The sequence below is a fragment of the Oncorhynchus mykiss genome, chromosome 18 (assembly GCF_057628025.1).
Source record: "Oncorhynchus mykiss isolate SJ-2025 chromosome 18, ASM5762802v1, whole genome shotgun sequence".
In the NCBI taxonomy this organism is placed as follows: Eukaryota; Metazoa; Chordata; class Actinopteri; order Salmoniformes; family Salmonidae; genus Oncorhynchus; species Oncorhynchus mykiss.
In genome coordinates, this window is record NC_143039.1 from 13,677,501 (window position 1) to 13,700,000 (window position 22,500).

The following is a 22,500-nucleotide window of genomic DNA, read 5'->3' on the forward strand; positions in this document are numbered from 1 at the left end:
CTCCCGTCCTCGAGAGAGGGAGAAGGACTGTCCCGAACACGCTCCTAGAATGAAGAACAACACCATAGTGAGTGGAAACACACGTCAACATCAATGAATATTTTAGAATAATAATCACAGTGTCCAGGAAAAGTTTGATGGGATGCTCTCATGGTTTGAAAGGAAACTTCTGGCATAATATCATGAGACCATCCAGTCTACCTTTATAACAGGTAGCCGTAGCATAATGTACTACAGTACCCATAATGCTCTGACCTACCTTTATAACACAGGTGACCATACTAACATACCTTTATAACAGAGGTGACCATACTAACATACCTTTATAACAGAGGTGACCTCCATGCTAACATACCTTTATAACAGAGGTGACCTCCATTCTAACATACCTTTATAACAGAGGTGACCTCCATGCTAACATACCTTTATAACAGAGGTGACCTCCATGCTAACATACCTTTATAACAGAGGTGACTATGCTAACATACCTTTATAACAGAGGTGACCTCCATGCTAACATACCTTTATAACAGAGGTGACTATGCTAACATACCTTTATAACAGAGGTAACCATGCTAACATACCTTTATAACAGAGGTGACCTCCATGCTAACATACCTTTATAACAGAGGTGACCTCCATGCTAACATACCTTTATAACAGAGGTGACCTCCATTCTAACATACCTTTATAACAGAGGTGACCTCCATGCTAACATACCTTTATAACAGAGGTGACCTCCATGCTAACATACCTTTATAACAGAGGTGACTATGCTAACATACCTTTATAACAGAGGTGACCTCCATGCTAACATACCTTTATAACAGAGGTGACTATGCTAACATACCTTTATAACAGAGGTAACCATGCTAACATACCTTTATAACAGAGGTGACCTCCATGCTAACATACCTTTATAACAGAGGTGACCTCCATGCTAACATACCTTTATAACAGAGGTGACCTCCATGCTAACATACCTTTATAACAGAGGTAACCTCCATGCTAACATACTTTTATAACAGAGGTGACCTCCATGCTAACATACCTTTATAACAGAGGTGACCTCCATGCTAACATACTTTTATAACAGAGGTGACCTCCATGCTAACATACCTTTATAACAGAGGTAACCATGCTAACATACCTTTATAACAGAGGTGACCTCCATGCTAACATACCTTTATAACAGGTAGCCGTAGCATAATGTACTACAGTACCCATAATGCTCTGACCTACCTTTATAACAGAGGTAACCATGCTAACATACCTTTATAACAGAGGTGACCTCCATGCTAACATACCTTTATAACAGAGGTAACCATGCTAACATACCTTTATAACAGAGGTGACCTCCATGCTAACATACCTTCACAACAGAGGTGACCTCCATGCTAACATACCTTTATAACAGAGGTGACCTCCATGCTAACATACCTTTATAACAGAGGTAACCATGCTAACATACCTTCACAACAGAGGTGACCTCCATGCTAACATACCTTTATAACAGAGGTGACCTCCATGCTAACATACCTTTATAATGGAGGTAACCATGCTAACATGCCTTTATAACAGAGGTAACCATGCTAACATACCTTTATAACAGAGGTAACCATGCTAACATACCTTTATAACAGGTAGCCGTAGCATAATGTACTACAGTACCCATAATGCTCTGACCTACCTTTATAATGGAGGTGACCATGCTAACATACCTTTATAACAGAGGTGACCTCCATGCTAACATACCTTTATAACAGAGGTAACCATGCTAACATACCTTTATAACAGAGGTAACCATGCTAACATACCTTTATAACAGAGGTGACCTCCATGCTAACATACCTTTATAACGGAAGTGACCTCCATGCTAACATACCTTTGTAACAGAGGTGACCTCCATGCTAACATACCTTTATAACAGAGGTGACCTCCATACTAACATACCTTTATAACAGAGGTGACCTCCATGCTAACATACCTTTATAACAGAGGTGACCTCCATGCTAACATACCTTTATAACAGAGGTGACCTCCATACTAACATACCTTTATAACAGAGGTGACCTCCATGCTAACATACCTTTGTAACAGAGGTGACCTCCATGCTAACATACCTTTATAACAGAGGTGACCTCCATGCTAACATACCTTTATAACAGAGGTGACCTCCATGCTAACATACCTTTATAACAGAAGTGACCTCCATGCTAACATACCTTTATAACGGAGGTGACCATGCGGCCACGGGAGGAGAGGGTAGAGTGGTGGACCTGGGCAGCAGAGGCCATGCTGGCTAACGTGTTGAGGTGGTTCATTTGACTCATTGCCATGGAGACGGAGGCAGGGGCCATACTGACAGGGATCAGGGGGTGTGACATCATCATGAACGGGAGGTGTTCCAGACCTGAGAGAGGGAGGGAGGGAAAGGTGGGGAGGAGGGAGGGAGGGAGGGAGGGAGGGAGGGAGGGAAAGGAGAGGAAAAGGGGGAGGGAGGGAAAGGAGAGAGGAAAAGGGGGAGGGAGGGTAAGGGGGCGAGAAAGAGAGAGACGGTTTTCTATTGAGCTTTGTGGCAGCATAGCATACGTTAGAAGGTGGAGTGTAAACCATTATATGGTCACACTCAGGACACTAGACCAAACAGAATGCTGTTTGACTTGTGAAACCAGGTTTCCAGAGCAACATTTGTGATGCTCAACATCCCAAAACCGAACATCTCTGGGGACACGAAACGCCTGAACAAACAAGGGGAAGAACATGTAAACAAAGAGTGGAAGGTCATATAACAACATCTGAGATGGACTCTTTGAAACAGCCAATCACAGTACAGAAAATACATCACACTCAATCTCCATGACACTTTACTTTTTTTGTCCTCTGGGTGAAATCACTAAAAAGACTCTTTGTTGATGATCCAGAAATAGACACACAGTTCTATTTTGCTGTCCCTCTGTCATACTCTGAGTGAAGAGGAGAGGAAGAGGAGAATGAAGAGAAGGAGGAAGAGGAGGAGGAGAAGGAAGAGAAGGAGGAAGAGGAGGAAGATGATGATGAAGAGGATGAGGAGGGGAAGACGAAGGAGGAGGAAGGGGAGAATAAAGAGGAGAAGGAGGAGAGGAGGAGGTGGAAGAGGAGGTTGAGAGGAGATGTTAGAGATGTTAGATGTTAGCAGACGACTAGAGAGATGTTAGATGTTAGCAGACTACTACAGATATGTTAGATGTTAGCAGACTACTACAGAGATGTTAGCAGACTACTAGAGAGATGTTATCAGACTACTAGAGATGTTAGATGGGACAGACGGGACAGACTGAGACTATGTGTCTCAGCTACCACAGAGCTACAGTCTGCCTGTGACGGAACAGACTGAGACTATGACGGTGTGTCTCAGCTACCACAGAGCTACAGTCTGTCTGTGACGGGACAGACTGAGACTATGACGGTGTGTCTCAGCTACCACAGAGCTACAGTCTGTCTGTGACGGGACAGACTGAGACTACGACGGTGTGTCTCAGCTACCACAGAGCTACAGTCTGTCTGTGACGGGACAGACTGAGACTATGACGGTGTGTCTCAGCTACCACAGAGCTACAGTCTGTCTGTGACGGGACAGACTGAGACTATGACGGTGTGTCTCAGCTACCACAGAGCTACAGTCTGTCTCAGAAACACACGGAAGACAATCATCCACAACGAGGCCTTCATTTAGATGAACAGAAATAGCAGACGGTGAGGACGTGGTTGGGGCAGGTTACAGTGTTGTATGTGCTGGATTTGTACAATACAATACCTAAACCTACATAATATACACAATGACACCAGACTATTGTGTTAGCTTTTGCTCATCTCAAATTCAAACAGACAAACAGCTAGAAAGTAAAAGCCAGTCAAACAAGACCCCTGTGTATCATCAGACCCACTATTTCAGCCCGGTGTATCAGACCCACTATTTCACCCCTGTGTATCATCAGACCCACTATTTCACCCCTGTGTATCAGACCCACTATTTCACCCCTGTGTATCAGACCCACTATTTCAGCCCTGTGTATCAGACCCACTATTTCAGCCCTGTGTTCATCCCTGTGTATCATCAGACCCACTATTTCATCCCTGTGTATCATCAGACCCACTATTTCATCCCTGTGTATCATCAGACCCACTATTTCATCCCTGTGTATCATCAGACCCACTATTTCACCCCTGTGTATCAGACCCACTATTTCAGCCCTGTGTATCAGACCCACTATTTCATCCCTGTGTGCTGTTGAAATGTAACTATTTCATAGATGCATAAACCAATCCACATGGGAGAGAAGGGAACAATCTGAATATTGAACATTCAAGAAAACAAAACCAAAAATAAAACAATAGAAGCAGGAAGCGAAACAAAAGAGAGCTAATGACGGCTCTGTCGCCGTGCCAACGGAACGCTGAGTAATTCCAAACACAAAGACAGTAAACTTGGACCAAATTCCACACAATGTCCCAAATATAATAGAATGTGTGCAAACAAAAAGAAGTCCCCAAAGAAGAGAAGGAAACAGAAAGACATTTTAAAAAGAAAAAGCTTTTACTAAATTAGGTGGATTACACATATGGTTCATCTGGACGCCTTTTGCAATTTACCCTTCCTCACCCCCTCTCCATCCCTTCCTCACCCCCCCCTCCATCCCTTCCTCACCCTCCCTCCCTCCCTCCCTCCCTCACCCTCCCTCCCTCCCTCCCTCCCTCCCTCCCTCCCACCTCTCTCACTCCCTCCATCCCTTCCTCACCCTCCCTCCCACCTCCTTCACTCCCTCCCTCCCTCACCCTCCCTCCCTCACCCCTCCCTCCCTCCCTTCCTCGCCCTCCTTCCCACCTCCTTCACTCCCTCCCTCCCTCCCTCCCACCTCTCTCACTCTCTCCCTCACCCTCCCTCCCTCCCTCACCCTCCCTCCCTCCCTCCCCTCCCTCCCTCCCTCCCTCCCTCCCTCACTCCCTCCCCTCCCTCACCCTCCCTCCCTCCCACCTCTCTCACCCCCTCCCTCCCTCCCTCCCTCCCACCTCTCTCACTCCCTCCCTCACCCTCCCTCACCCTCCCTCCCTCCCTCCCACCTCTCTCACTCCCTCCCTCCCTCCCTCCCTCACCCTCCCTCCCTCCCTCCCTCCCCTCCCTCCCTCCCTCTGTCGCCGTGCCAACGGAACGCTGAGTAATTCCAAACACAAAGACAGTAAACTTGGACCAAATTCCACACAATGTCCCAAATATAATAGAATGTGTGCAAACAAAAAGAAGTCCCCAAAGAAGAGAAGGAAACAGAAAGACATTTTAAAAAGAAAAAGCTTTTACTAAATTAGGTGGATTACACATATGGTTCATCTGGACGCCTTTTGCAATTTACCCTTCCTCACCCCCTCTCCATCCCTTCCTCACCCCCCCTCCATCCCTTCCTCACCCTCCCTCCCTCCCCTCCCTCCCTCACCTCCCTCCCTCCCTCCCTCCCTCCCTCCCTCCCTCCCACCTCTCTCACTCCCTCCATCCCTTCCTCACCCTCCCTCCCACCTCCTTCACTCCCTCCCTCCCTCACCCTCCCTCCCTCACCCCTCCCTTCCTCACCCTCCTTCCCACCTCCTTCACTCCCTCCCTCCCTCCCTCCCACCTCTCTCACTCCCTCCCTCCCTCACCCTCCCTCCCTCCCTCCCTCCCTCACCCTCCCCTCCCTCCCTCCCTCCTCCCTCCCTCCCTCCCTCCTCCTCCCTCCCTCCCTCACTCCCTCCCCTCCCTCACCCTCCCTCCCTCCCACCTCTCTCACCCCCTCCCTCCCTCCCTCCCTCCCACCTCTCTCACTCCCTCCCTCACCCTCCCTCACCCTCCCTCCCTCCCTCCCTCCCTCCCACCTCTCTCACTCCCTCCCTCCCTCCCTCACCCTCCCTCCCTCCCCTCCCTCCCTCCCTCCCTCCCTCCCTCACACCCTCCCTCCCTCCCTCCCTCCCTCCCTCCCTCCCTCCCTCCCTCCCTCCCCTCCCTCACTCCCTCCCTCCCTCCCTCCCTTCCTCAACCCGACCAGAAATAGAAACAAAAGATGTCCTCCTGAATGGAAGGAGATGAACGCATGTTGGAGGAATGGAGGAATTGGTTATTAGTTGCTGTAGGACCCAGCTAATTACATTATATATTTCCTTCATGTCTGGCCTAGCCTTGAAACTTCAGCAAAGGTCACCACGGTTGCTCATCTAAGAAAAAAAAGACCTTACAGAACAGAAATACAGACAACGACAATAATGTTTTAAAAAACTACAAAAAACTCTGTCAGGTTGGTTGGGGAACGTCGCTGCACATCTATTTTCAGGTCTCTCCAGAGATGTTCGATCAGGTTCAAGTCCAGTCTCTGGCTGGGCCACTCAAGGACATTCAGAGACTTGTCCCGAAGCCACTCCTGCGTTGTCTTGGCTGTGTGCTTAGGATCGTTGTCCTGTTGGAAGGTGAACCTTCCCCAGTCTGAGGTCATGAGCACACTGGAACAGGTTTTCATCAAGGATCGCTCTGTACTTGTCACCTTTCCTTCGATCCTGACTAGTCTCCCAGTCCCTGACACTGAAAAACATCCCCACAACATGATGCTACAACCACCATGCTTCACCATATGGATGGTGCCAGGTTTCCTCCAGACGTGACACTTGGCATTCAGGCCAAAGAGTTCACTCTTGGTTTCATCAGACCAGAGAATCTTGTTTCTCATGGTCTGAGTGTCCTTTAGGTGCGTTTTGGCAAACTACAAGCGGGCTGTCATGTGCCTTTTGCTGAGGAGTGGCTTCCGTCTGGCCACTCGACCATAAAGGCCTGATTGGTGGAGGGCTGCAGGGATGGTTGCCCTTCTGGAAGGTTCTCCCATCTCCGCAGAGGAACTCTGGAGTTCTGTCAGAGTGACCATTGGGTTCTTGGTCTCCTTCGTGCGTCTCATAGCCAAGGGTCTGAATACTTACAGTATCAGTCAAAAGTTTGGACACACCTACCCCAGTTTTAAAATGTTTATATTTTCTACATTGTAGAATAATAGCGAAGACATCAAAAATATGAAATAACACATATGGAATCATCTAGTAAACCAAAAAGTGTTAAACAAATCAAAATATATTTTATATTCTTCTAAGTAGCCACCCTTTGCCTTGATGACAGCTTTGCATTCTCTCAACCAGCTTCATGAGGTAGTCACCTGGAATGCATTTCCATTAACAGGTGTGCCTTGTTAAAAGTTCATTTGTGGAATTTCTTTCCTTCTTAATGTGTTTGAGCCAATCAGTTGTGTTGTGACAAGGTAGGGTTGGTATACAGAAGATAGCCCTATTTGGTAAAAGACCAAGCACATATTATGGCAAGAATAGCTCAAATAAGCAAAGAGAAATGACAGTATTACTTTAAGACATGAAGGTCAGTCAATACATAACATTTCAAGAACTTTGAACGTTTCTTCAAGTGCAGTCTCAAAAACCATCAAGTGCTATGATGAAACTGGCTCTCATGAGGACCGCCACAGGAAAGGAAGACCCAGAGTTACCTCCGCTGCAGAAGATAAGTTCATTTGAGTTACCCGCCTCAGAAATTGCAGCCCAAATAAATACTTTGCAGAGTTCAAGTAACAGACACATCTCAACATCAACTGTTCAGAGGAGACTGTGTGAATCAGGCTTCATGGTCAAATGTCTGCAAAGAAACACGAGCAATGAGACCAAATTTGAGATTTTTGGTTCCCACTGCCGTATCTTTGTGGAACAGATGATCTCCGAATGTGTGGTTCCAACCGTGAAGCATGGAGGAGGAGGTGTGATGGTGTGAGGGTGCTTTGCTGGTGACACTGATTTATTTCAAATTCAAGGCACACTTAACCAGCATGGCTACCACAGCATTATGCAGCGATACGCCATCCCACCTGGTTTGCGCGTAGTGATACTTTCATTTGTTTTTCAACAGGACAATGACCCAACACACCTCCAGGCTGTGTACGGGCTATTTGACTAAGAAAGAGAGTGATGGAGTGCTGCATCAGATGACCTGGCCTCCACAATCACCTGACCTCAACCCAATTGAGATGGTTTGGGATGAGTTGGACCGCAGAGTGAAGGAAAAGCAGCCAACAACTGCCCAGCATATGTGGGAACTCCTTCAAGACTGTTGGAAAAGCATTCCAGGTGAAGCTGGTTGAGAGAATGCCAAGAGTGGCTACTTTGAAGAATCTAAAATATATTTTGATTTGTTTAACACGTTTTTTGGTTACTAAATGATTACATATGTGTTATTTCATAGTTCTGATGTCTTCACTATTTGTCTAAAATGTAGAAAATAGTAAAAAAATAAGAAAAACCCTTGAATGAGTAGGTGTGTCCAAACTTTGGACTGGTACTGTTTGTAAATAAGGTATTTCTGTTTTTAATTTGTTATACATTTTCAGAAATGTCTAAAAACCTGTTTTCGCTTTGTCATTATGGGGTATTGTGATGTCATTATGGGGTATTGTGTGTAGATTGATGAGAGAAAAAAAACGATGTAATCAATTTCAGAAACAGGCTGTAACGTAGCCAAATGTGGGAAAAGGGAAGGGGTCTGAATACTTTCTGAATGCTCTGTACAAAACCTTGTATGTATGTTGTAGATTTCCTAAAGAAACCTCGGCGTTTGACTGGTGATGGCCTTCTCTTTCCCACATTAAGGTGCTAATGGCTGCTTAGTTAATGTAGTTCATGTGTTGTGTGTATGAATGTGCGTGTGTTTGTGTGTGTGAGTGTGTAAGAATGTGTATGAATGTGTGTGTGTGTGTGTGTGTTTGTAGCGATTTAGACATCCGTGAGGAGGAAGTCGGTGGCTTTATGGAAAAACAGGCCAAATGCTTTGTGTTTGTTCATTGTGCAGCTCGCCCTATAATTAACAATGGTTAACGTTTAACATTGTTTTATCGCTTATGGTAACGACACAAACAGAACACACACAGCAGTGGAGGCTGCTGAGAGGAGGACGGCTCATCATAATGTCTGGAACGGAGCGAATGGAACGGCATCAAACACCTGGAAACCATGGAAACCACGTGTTTGATGTATTTGATACCATTCCACGGATTCAGATCCAGTCATTACCACGAACCTGTCCTCCCCAATTAAGGTGCCACCAACCTCCTGTGACACACAGGTGGTAGTGGGGCAGAACCATCAACACAGGTGGTAGTGGGGCAGAACCATCAACACAGGGGGGCAGAACCATCAACACAGGTGGTAGTGGGTCAGAACCATCAACACAGGTGGTAGTGGGTCAGAACCATCAACACAGGTGGTAGTGGGTCAGAACCATCAACACAGGGGGGCAGAACCATCAACACAGGTGGTAGTGGGTCAGAACCATCAACACAGGGGGGCAGAACCATCAACACAGGTGGTAGTGGGTCAGAACCATCAACACAAGTAAGACTGATGCAAACGGGAAATGTTAAGGCCTTAGTTTACGGAGGTGCTACACACACACACACACACACACACACACACACACACACACACACACACACACACACACACACACAGGAAGAGAGGAGAGGAGAGGAGAAAAGAGTAGTGGGGCAGAACCATCAACACAGAGGGGCAGAACCATCAACACAGGTGGTAGTGGGTCAGAACCATCAACACAGGTGGTAGTGGGGCAGAACCATCAACACAGGTGGTAGTGGGGCAGAACCATCAACACAGGTGGTAGTGGGTCAGAACCATCAACACAGGTGGTAGTGGGTCAGAACCATCAACACAGGTGGTAGTGGGGCAGAACCATCAACACAGGTGGTAGTGGGTCAGAACCATCAACACAGGGGGGCAGAACCATCAACACAGGTGGTAGTGGGTCAGAACCATCAACACAGGGGGGCAGAACCATCAACACAGGTGGTAGTGGGTCAGAACCATCAACACAGGTGGTAGTGGGTCAGAACCATCAACACAGGGGGGCAGAACCATCAACACAGGTGGTAGTGGGTCAGAACCATCAACACAGGTGGTAGTGGGTCAGAACCATCAACACGGGTGGTAGTGGGGCAGAACCATCAACACAGGTGGTAGTGGGGCAGAACCATCAACACGGGTGGTAGTGGGGCAGAACCATCAACACAGGTGGTAGTGGGGCAGAACCATCAACACAAGTAAGACTGACGGGAAATGTTAAGGCCTTAGTTTACAGAGGTGCTACACACACACACACACACACACACACACACACACACACACACACAGGAGAAGAGGAGAGGAGAAAAGAGTAGAGAGAGGATGAGCATTCAGCCTGGTCTCATAGACTAGACGTACCATGGTAAAGGTATGATTAGTATGATATGTTACGTTTGGTATGGTTCCGTAAGACAAAAAGCAAAAACAAAAATAGGGTGGTTAGTTGCGGTAGATGGGTAGGCGTAAAACGCTAACATCTAGCAACCCAAAGGTTTCATGTTCAAATCTCATCATGGACAACTTTAGCATTTTAGCTAATTAGCAACTTTGCAACTACTTACTACTTTGTAGCTACTTTTCAACTACTTAGCATGTTAGCTAACCCTTCCTCTAACCCTTTAACCTAACTCCTAACCCCTAGCCTAGCTAACATTTGCCACCTAGCTAACGTTAGCATTTGGCACCTAGCCACCTTGCTAACATTAGCCACAACAAATTGGAATTGGTAATATATCAAATCTTTTGCAAATTTGTAACATATGCAATTGCAATTCGCGAACATATCATATGAATTGCATTTTGTAACATATCATACATTATGGATGATGGACGTCCACAAATGAATAAATTCCATACTAATTGTGGTGTACTGGATTTATGTTTACTATGTTACGTCAGCCCCTGAGTCCAGGTTGGAGCATTATGCAGCAGCTGCCTCCATCAGGGGTAGAGATGGATCAAAATGGGGAATGCCTGTTGATATGAAAATAATATTTCAGCTCCGGGAAAATCATTGGCAAGTGTAAGAAACTGGTGTCTAAGGTTTGTGTCTGAACACTTGGCTTGAACACATCCTCCTACAGATTATTCCATAAGAAATAAACTGGTGTCTAAGGTTTGTGTCTGAACACTTGGCTGGAACACATCCTCCTACAGATTATTCCCTAAGAAATAAACTGGTGTCTAAGGTTTGTGTCTGAACACTTGGCTGGAACACATCCTCCTACAGATTATTCCATAAGAAATAAACTGGTGTCTAAGGTTTGTGTCTGAACACTTGGCTGGAACACATCCTCCTACAGATTATTCCATAAGAAATAAACTGAACAAATGTAAATGATTCCCCATCCTCTGCCACGCATGACAGCTAGCGGTGTGGAAACGGGAGACAGATGGAGACATAGAGAGGGAGAGAGAGGAAGAAAGAGAGAGGGAGAAAGAGGGAGCGAGAAAGAGAGAGGGAGAAAGAGGGAGAGAGAAAGAGAGAGGGAGAAAGAGAGATAGAGAAAGAGAGAGGGAGAAAGAGAGATAGAGAAAGAGAGAGGGAGAAAGAGGGAGAGAGAAAGAGAGAGGGAGAAAGAGAGATAGAGAAAGAGAGAGAGAAAGAGAGAGGTAGAAAGAGGGAGAGAGAAAGAGAGAGGGAGAAAGAGAGATAGAGAAAGAGAGAGGGAGAAAGAGGGAGAGAGAAAGAGAGAGGGAGAAAGAGAGATAGAGAAAGAGAGAGGGAGAAAGAGAGATAGAGAAAGAGAGAGGGAGAAAGAGAGATAGAGAAAGAGAGAGGGAGAAAGAGGGAGAGAGAAAGAGAGAGGGAGAAAGAGAGATAGAGAGAGGGAGAAAGAGAGATAGAGAAAGAGAGAGAAAGAGAGAGGGAGAAAGAGAGAGGGAGAAAGAGAGAGGGAGAAAGAGGGAGAGAGAAAGAGAGAGGGAGAAAGAGAGAAAGAGAGAGGGAGAAAGAGAGAGAGAAAGAGAGAGGGAGAAAGAGAGAGAGAAAGAGAGATAGAGAGAGGGAGAAAGAGAGATAGAGAAAGAGAGAGAAAGAGAGAGGGAGGGAGAAAGAGAGAGGGAGAAAGAGAGATAGAGAAAGAGAGAGAAAGAGAGAGGGAGGGAGAAAGAGAGATAGAGAAAGAGAGAGAGAGAAAGAGAGATAGAGAAAGGTGGAGGTAGTGGAATTCAGTGACACACAGAGAGCCCCTTTTTAAAGAGATTGGTTTTAAGTGAGTAAGTGCTAGCCAAGTGACATTCCCACTGTTGATTGAAGGAGGCATTAAACGGTACTAGTCTATTGTGTAGTACACGCTCTGAGACACACACACACACACACACACACACACACACACACACCGTAATTAATCATAGATGGTATTTGTGCCATTGTGTTGCTGTCTTTTCAGATCATGTCTGATCTTCTCTTTCTAAAGGTCACATGAGCCTTTATAAGATTAAACCTGACACACAGAGAGAGAGAGAGATTCACAAAATGTGACAAACACCAAATTGAGACTCTGCATGCAGAAATCTGCAAAAACAACCTCTGTGTACAACGTAGAACACCAAATAATGCATGTAGAGCAGAATTAGGCCGATACCAACTAATGATCAAAATCCAGAAAATAGCCATTAAATTCTATAACCACCTAAAAGGAAGCGATTCCCAAACCTTCCATAACAAAGCCATCACCTACAGAGAGATAAACCTGGAGAAGAGTTCCCTAAGCAAGCTGGTCCTGGGGCTCTGTTCACAAACACAAACACACCCTACAGAGCCCCAGGACAGCAACACAATTAGACCCAATCAAATCATGAGAAAACAAAAAGATAATTACTTGACACAGGAAAGAATTAACAAAAAAACAGAGCAAACTAGAATGCTATTTGGCCCTAAACAGAGAGTACACAGTGGCAGAATACCTGACCACTGTGACTGACCCAAACTTAAGGAAAGCTTTGCCTATGTACAGACTCAGTGAGCATAGCCCTGCTATTGAGAAAGGCCGCCGTAGGCAGACATGGCTCTCAAGAGGAGACAGACTATGTGCACACTGCCCACAAAATGAGGTGGAAACTGAGCTGCACTTCCTAACCTCCTGCCCAATGTATGACCATATTAGAGACACATATTTCCCTCAGATGACACAGACTCACAAATAATTATAAAACAAACCCAATGTTGATAAACTTCCAAATCTACTGGGTGAAATACTACACAGTGTGCCATCACAGAAACAAGATTTGTGACCTGTTGCCACGAGAAATGGGCAACCAGTGAAGGAATTCATCATACAGTATAATGGAGGAGGTGAATACAGATGGAGGAATTCATCATACAGTATAATGGAGGAGGTGAATACAGATGGAGGAACTCATCATACAGTATAATGGAGGAGGTGAATACAGATGGAGGAACTCATCATACAGTATAATGGAGGAGGTGAATACAGATGGTGGAATTCATCATACAGTATAATGGAGGAGGTGAATACAGATGGAGGAATTCATCATTCAGTATAATGGAGGAGGTGAATACAGATGGAGGAATTCATCATACAGTATAATGGAGGAGGTGAATACAGATGGAGGAATTCATCATACAGTATAATGGAGGAGGTGAATACAGATGGAGGAATTCATCATACAGTATAATGGAGGAGGTGAATACAGATGGAGGAATTCATCATACAGTATAATGGAGGAGGTGAATTCAGATGGAGGAATTCATCATTCAGTATAATGGAGGAGGTGAATACAGATGGAGGCATTCATCATACAGTATAATGGAGGAGGTGAATACAGATGGAGGAATTCATCATTCAGTATAATGGAGGAGGTGAATACAGATAGAGGAATTCATCATACAGTATAATGGAGGAGGTGAATACAGATGGAGGAATTCATCATTCAGTATAATGGAGGAGGTGAATACAGATAGAGGAATTCAGCATACAGTATAATGGAGGAGGTGAATACAGATGGAGGAATTCATCATACAGCATAATGGAGGAGGTGAATACAGATGGAGGAATTCATCATTCAGTATAATGGAGGAGGTGAATACAGATAGAGGAATTCATCATACAGTATAATGGAGGAGGTGAATACAGATGGAGGAATTCATCATACAGTATAATGGAGGAGGTGAATACAGATGGAGGAACTCATCATACAGTATAATGGAGGAGGTGAATACAGATGGAGGAACTCATCATACAGTATAATGGAGGAGGTGAATACAGATGGAGGAATTCATCATACAGTATAATGGAGGAGGTGAATACAGATGGTGGAATTCATCATACAGTATAATGGAGGAGGTGAATACAGATGGAGGATATTCATCATACAGTATAATGGAGGAGGTGAATACAGATGGAGGAATTCATCATACAGTATAATGGAGGAGGTGAATACAGATGGAGGATATTCATCATACAGTATAATGGAGGAGGTGAATACAGATGGAGGAATTCATCATTCAGTATAATGGAGGAGGTGAATACAGATAGAGGAATTCAGCATACAGTATAATGGAGGAGGTGAATACAGATGGAGATATTCATCATTCAGTATAATGGAGGAGGTGAATACAGATAGAGGAATTCATCATACAGTATAATGGAGGAGGTGAATACAGATGGAGGAATTCATCATACAGTATAATGGAGGAGGTGAATACAGATGGAGGAACTCATCATACAGTATAATGGAGGAGGTGAATACAGATGGAGGAACTCATCATACAGTATAATGGAGGAGGTGAATACAGATGGAGGAATTCATCATACAGTATAATGGAGGAGGTGAATACAGATGGTGGAATTCATCATACAGTATAATGGAGGAGGTGAATACAGATGGAGGAATTCATCATTCAGTATAATGGAGGAGGTGAATACAGATAGAGGAATTCAGCATACAGTATAATGGAGGAGGTGAATACAGATGGAGGAATTCATCATACAGTATAATGGAGGAGGTGAATACAGATGGAGGAATTCATCATTCAGTATAATGGAGGAGGTGAATACAGATAGAGGAATTCATCATACAGTATAATGGAGGAGGTGAATACAGATGGAGGAATTCATCATACAGTATAATGGAGGAGGTGAATACAGATGGAGGAATTCATCATTCAGTATAATGGAGGAGGTGAATACAGATGGAGGAATTCAGCATACAGTATAATGGAGGAGGTGAATACAGATGGAGGAATTCATCATTCAGTATAATGGAGGAGGTGAATACAGATAGAGGAATTCAGCATACAGTATAATGGAGGAGGTGAATACAGATGGAGGAATTCATCATACAGTATAATGGAGGAGGTGAATACAGATGGAGGAATTCATCATACAGTATAATGGAGGAGGTGAATACAGATGGAGGAACTCATCATACAGTATAATGGAGGAGGTGAATACAGATGGAGGAATTCATCATACAGTATAATGGAGGAGGTGAATACAGATAGAGGAATTCATCATACAGTATAATGGAGGAGGTGAATACAGATAGAGGAATTCATCATACAGTATAATGGAGGAGGTGAATACAGATAGAGGAATTCATCATACAGTATAATGGAGGAGGTGAATACAGATAGAGGAATTCATCATACAGTATAATGGAGGAGGTGAATACAGATGGAGGAATTCATCATACAGTATAATGGAGGAGGTGAATACAGATAGAGGAATTCATCATACAGTATAATGGAGGAGGTGAATACAGATAGAGGAATTCATCATACAGTATAATGGAGGAGGTGAATACAGATAGAGGAATTCATCATACAGTATAATGGAGGAGGTGAATACAGATAGAGGAATTCATCATACAGTATAATGGAGGAGGTGAATACAGATGGAGGAATTCATCATACAGTATAATGGAGGAGGTGAATACAGATAGAGGAATTCATCATACAGTATAATGGAGGAGGTGAATACAGATAGAGGAATTCATCATACAGTATAATGGAGGAGGTGAATACAGATAGAGGAATTCATCATACAGTATAATGGAGGAGGTGAATACAGATGGAGGAATTCATCATACAGTATAATGGAGGAGGTGAATACAGATAGAGGAATTCATCATACAGTATAATGGAGGAGGTGAATACAGATAGAGGAATTCATCATACAGTATAATGGAGGAGGTGAATACAGATAGAGGAATTCATCATACAGTATAATGGAGGAGGTGAATACAGATAGAGGAATTCATCATACAGTATAATGGAGGAGGTGAATACAGATGGAGGAATTAATCATACAGTATAATGGAGGAGGTGAATACTGATGGAGGAATTCATCATACAGTATAATGGAGGAGGTGAATACAGATGGAGGAACTCATCATACAGTATAATGGAGGAGGTGAATACAGATGGAGGAATTCAACATACAGTATAATGGAGGAGGTGAATACAGATAGAGGAACTCATCATACAGTATAATGGAGGAGGTGAATACAGATGGAGGAATTCATCATACAGTATAATGGAGGAGGTGAATACAGATGGAGGAACTCATCATACAGTATAATGGAGGAGGTGAATACAGATGGAGGAACTCATCATACAGTATAATGGAGGAGGTGACCTAATGGATCTCTAGAGATCTACTGCCATTTTCCTTACACCTTACACTGAAACTCTGTAGAGACACACACACACACACACACACCCACACACACACACACACACACACACACACACACACACACACACACACACACACACACACACACACACACACACGTAAACACATAGAGAAACACACACACACACGTAAACACATAGAGAAACACACACAGCGTATCTTTTCACAGAGGGTCTGTTTTTAGAAAGGATGTAAACAGACTAATTAAAGATCAGCATTCAGAAAGAGATAACAGCTGTGTGTGTGTGTGTGTGTGTGTGTGTGTGTGTGTGTGTGTGTGTGTGTGTGTGTGTGTGTGTGTTACTGGCTCAGTTAGTTAACTTTGAACATTAGCTGTTATTTCTAACAGAAGCCAACCGGTGACGCACATGGTCCGTCTCTCCATTGTTAGCTATTTAAAACTAGTTTACTGTAATATCTTACTGTAATATCTTACTGTAATATAGTGGGCTGAAGGAGACATCTGTATTTAAAACTAGTTTACTGTAATATCTTACTGTAATATCTTACTGTAATATCTTACTGTAATATAGTGGGCTAAAGGAGACATCTGTATTTAAAACTAGTTTACTGTAATATCTTACTGTAATATCTTACTGTAATACAGCAGGCTGAAGGAGACATCTGTATTTAAAACTAGTTTACTGGTTTATCTTACTGTAATATCTTACTGTAATATAGTGGGCTGAAGGAGACATCTGTATTTAAAACTAGTTTACTGTAATATCTTACTGTAATATCTTACTGTAATACAGCAGGCTGAAGGAGACATCTGTATTTAAAACTAGTTTACTGGTTTATCTTACTGTAATATAGTGGGCTGAAGGAGACATCTGTATTTAAAACTAGTTTACTGGTTTATCTTACTGTAATATAGTGGGCTGAAGGAGACATCTGTATTTAAAACTAGTTTACTGGTTTATCTTACTGTAATATCTTACTGTAATATAGTGGGCTAAAGGAGACATCTGTATTTAAAACTAGTTTACTGGTTTATCTTACTGTAATATCTTACTGTAATACAGCAGGCTGAAGGAGACATCTGTATTTAAAACTAGTTTACTGGTTTATCTTACTGTAATATCTTACTGTAATATAGTGGGCTGAAGGAGACATCTGTATTTAAAACTAGTTTACTGGTTTATCTTACTGTAATATCTTACTGTAATACAGCAGGCTGAAGGAGACATCTGTATTTAAAACTAGTTTACTGGTTTATCTTACTGTAATATCTTACTGTAATATGGTGGGCTGAAGGAGACATCTGTATTTAAAACTAGTTTACTGGTTTATCTTACTGTATCTTACTGTTTATCTTACTGCGCTCCTGAGTGGCGCAGCGGTCTAAGACACTGCATCTCAGTGCAAGAGGCGTCACTGCAGTACCTGGTTCGAATCCAGGCTGTATCAAATCCGGCCGTGACTGGGAGTCGAATAGGGTGGCGCACAATTGTCCCAGTATCGTCCGGGTTTGGCCCGGGGTAGACCGTCATTGTAAATAATAATTTGTTCTCAACTGACTTGCCTAGTTAAATAAAGATACAAAACATATAGTGGGGCTGAAGGAGATCTGTATTTAAAAGTAGTTTACTGGTTTCTCTTACTGATCGTCAATGCTACCTGTGCTGGCACACACAAACACACACACACACACTCTGCTCTTAAGCCACGTCATAAACCAGGTTGATTTGTGATTCTGTTCAGGCTTTGATAATCCCTGTCGTCTGTCTCAACATACTGATGGTGTTGTAACCAGCCAATTAGCTGGAACCCTGCACCAAATCAATACACAGTCATCGTTTGTGTTCAAGATCCTAAACTACAGAGAACACTATTGATTTCTTCTCTTCCTTGTTAGACATTCTGTTCTGTTTCAGGTGAAGCTGTTGTACGAAGGGCTATATAAATACATTCTGTTCTGTTTCAGGTGAAGCTGTTGGACGAAGGGCTATATAAATACATTCTGTTCTGTTTCAGGTGAAGCTGTTGGACGAAGGGCTATATAAATCCATCTGATTTGTGTTTCAGGTGAAGCTGTTGTACGAAGGGCTATATAAATACATCTGATTTGTGTTTCAGGTGAAGCTGTTGTCTTGCCAGTTCAGTCCCAGAGGCAGAAGGACAGGTGGTCTCTGTTCAAGGAAGTTACAGTTACTCTCAACCCTCATTCATACACCAACATGGACTACATCTTAGAAGGCTACCTTCATAACAGCGTCATAACACATTCATAACCCATACATACTGCATTCATAACCCATACATACTGCCTTCATAACAGCGTCATAACACATTCATAACCCATACATACTGCATTCATAACCCATACATACTGCCTTCATAACAGCGTCATAACACATTCATAACCCATACATACTGCATTCATAACCCATACATACTGCCTTCATAACAGCGTCATAACACATTCATAACCCATACATACTGCATTCATAACCCATACATACTGCATTCATAACCCATACATACTACATTCATAACCCATACATACTGCATTCATAACCCATACATACTGCCTTCATAACCCATACATACTGCCTTCATAACCCATACATACTGCATTCATAACCCATACATACTGCATTCATAACCCATACATACTGCATTCATAACCCATACATACTGCCTTCATAACCCATACATACTGCCTTCATAAGCAGTACATAAGCATTTCATCTTAAAACCTTGTCTTGAACCAGTAAATTAGGAAATTGATTTATCTGTGTGATACAGTGATGATGTCATATCCTGCTTAATCAAGACCAGTAGGTGTGCTGTTGACATGATCATAGAGATGCAATCAAAAAGTATGGACAGCTGCCAAGATATCATGTGGGTGCAGTTATATGCTATATATATATATATATATATATATATATATATATATATATATATATATATATATATATATATATATATATATATACAGAACCATATAAGGGTTTTCCTTTATTTTTACTATGTATCTACATTGTAGAATATTGGTGAAGACATCAGAACTATGAAATAACACATTTGTAATCATGTAGTAACCAAAAAAAGTGTTAAACAAATCTAAATATATTTTATATATTGACCCGGAAGGAGAGTGATGGAGTGCTGCATCAGATGACCTGGCCTCCACAATCACCCGACCTCAACCCATTTGAGATGGTTTGGGATGAGTCGGACCGCAGAGTGAAGGAAAAGCAGCCAACAAGTGCTCAGCATATGTGGGAACTCCTTCAAGACTGTTGGAAAAGCATTCCAGGTGAAGCTGGTTGAGAGAATGCCAAGAGTGTGCAACGCTGTCAACAAGGCAAAGGGTGGCTCCTTTGTAGAATCTCAAATATAAAATATATTTTGATTTGTTTAACACTTTTTTGGTTACTACATGATTCCATATGTGTTATTTCATAGTTTCTGATGTCTTCACTAAAAACAACAGCCCTGGAATGAGTAGGAGTGTCCAAACTTTTGACTGGTACTGTGTATAGTGTTTGACTGGTACTGTGTATAGTGTTTGACTGGTACTGTGTATAGTGTTTTCAGACTTACATTACACCTCTAACTCAAAGCCTAGAGGGCCAGCATTGTAATGAAACTGATGCTGGTCCATTGACTGTAATGATAACGTAATAACAGGGATTAATATGGACTCACCCAGACTGGAGGAGTTGTGGTGATCTCCTCCGTTCTCTCCGTCTGTCCCGTGGTGATGATGATGCTGGTGGTGGTTACTATGGTAACCCCCCATCACCTCTAACTTTATCTTTTTAGTCTTCATGGCCTCAGCAAGAGCAGCCGCTGTCAGACCTGAGAGAGAGAGAGAGAGAGGAGAGAGACAGAGACAGAGAGAGAGTGTGTGAAATAGAGAGATGGAGAGAGACAGAGGGAGAGAGGAGAGAGACAGACAGAGAGGAGAGAGACAGAGACAGAGAGAGGAGAGAGACAGACAGAGAGGAGAGAGACAGACAGAGAGGAGAGAGACAGAGAGAGAGAGGAGAGAGACAGAGACAGAGAGAGGAGAGAGACAGAGACAGAGAGAGGAGAGAGACAGACAGAGAGGAGAGAGACAGACAGAGAGGAGAGAGACAGAGACAGAGAAAGAGTGTGTGAAATAGAGAGAGAGAGAGAGAGAGAGAGAGAGAGAGAGGAGAGAGACAGACAGAGAGGACAGAGACAGAGAGAGAGAGGAGAGAGACAGAGACATGTACATAGTCAACGGTAGGCTTCGAGGGGACTCCTATGGTAGGTACACCTATAGCTCATCTCTTGGCAGTAGTACTGTAGACTACTTTATCACTGACCTCAACCCAGAGTCTCTCAGAGCGTTCACAGTCAGCCCACTGACACCCCTATCAGACCACAGCAAAATCACAGTCTACTTAAACAGAGCAATAATCATTCATGAGGCATCAAAGCCAAAGGAACTGAGCAACATTAAGAAATGCTATAGATGGAAGGAATAAAGTTTGGAAACCTACCAAAAAACAATTAGGCAACAACAAATTCAATCCCTTTTAGACAATTTCCTGGGTAAAACGTTCCGCTGTAATAGTGAAGGTGTAAACTTGGCAGTAGAAAATCTTAACAGTATATTTGACCTCTCAGCTTCCCTATCAAATCTAAAAATCTCAAATAGAAAACCGAAAAAAATTAACAATAATGACAAATGGTTTGATGAAGAATGCAAAAATCTAAGAAAGAAATTGAGAAACCTGTCCAACCAAAAACATAGAGACCCGGAAAACCTGAGTCTACGCCTTCACTATGGTGAATCACTAAAACAATACAGAAATACACTACGGAAAAAGAAGGAACAGCACATCAGAAATCAGCTCAATGCAATTGAAGAATCCATAGACTCTAACCACTTCTGGGAAAATTGGAAAACACTAAACAAACAACAACAAGAAGAATTATCTATCCAAAATGGAGATGTATGGGTAAACCACTTCTCCAATCTTTTTGGCTCTATAACAAAGAATAAAGAGCAAAAACATATACATGATCAAATACAGATCTTAGAATCAACTATTAAAGACTACCAGAACCCACTGGATTCTCCAATTACATTGAATGAGTTACAGGACAAAGTAAAAACCCTCCAACCCAAAAAGGCCTGTGGTGTTGATGGTATCCTCAATGAAATGATCAAATATACAGACAACAAATTCCAATTGGCTATACTAAAACTCTTTAACATCATACTTAGCTCTGGCATCTTCCCCAATATTTGGAACCAAGGACTAATCCACAAAAGTGGAGACAAATTTGACCCCAACAACTACCGTGGAATATGTGTCAACAGTAACCTTGGGAAAATCCTCTGCATTATTATTAACAGCAGACTCGTACATTTCCTCAATGAAAACAATGTACTGAGCAAATGTCAAATTGGCTTTTTACCAAATTACCGTACAACAGACCATGTATTCACCCTGCACACCCTAATTGACAACCAAACAAACCAAAACAAAGGCAAAGTCTTCTCATGCTTTGTTGATTTCAAAAAAGCCTTCGACTCAATCTGGCATGAGGGTCTGCTATACAAACTGATGGAAAGTGGTGTTGGGGGTAAAACATACAACATTATAAAATCCATGTACACAAACAACAAGTGTGCGGTTAAAATTGGCAAAAAACACACACATTTCTTCACACAGGGTCGTGGGGTTAGACAGGGATGCAGCTTAAGCCCCACCCTCTTCAACATATATATCAATGAATTGGCGCGGGCACTAGAAAAGTCTGCAGCACCCGGCCTCCCCCTGCTAGAATCCGAAGTCAAATGTCTGCTGTTTGCCGATGATCTGGTGCTTTTGTCACCAACCAAGGAGGGCCTACAGCAGCACCTAGATCTTATGCACAGATTCTGTCA

At 43.1% G+C, this 22,500-nt stretch overlaps 1 protein-coding gene across 2 annotated transcripts in view; it reads right to left on the reverse strand.

Annotated features, from left to right (window-relative positions):
* The window catches only part of dachc (dachshund c), a 94,854-nt gene that overhangs the window by 25,006 nt on the left and 47,348 nt on the right, over positions 1-22,500 (reverse strand). For both annotated transcript variants that reach the window (XM_036951479.2, XM_036951480.2), the window contains exons 3-5: positions 20,280-20,432; positions 2,226-2,413; positions 1-44 (exon numbers count right to left, since the gene is read on the reverse strand). The exon at positions 1-44 is cut by the window's left edge and continues 86 nt beyond it. In XM_036951479.2, coding sequence (XP_036807374.2) covers positions 1-44; positions 2,226-2,413; positions 20,280-20,432 — 385 coding nt within the window. The remainder of the gene's footprint in view (positions 45-2,225; positions 2,414-20,279; positions 20,433-22,500) is intronic.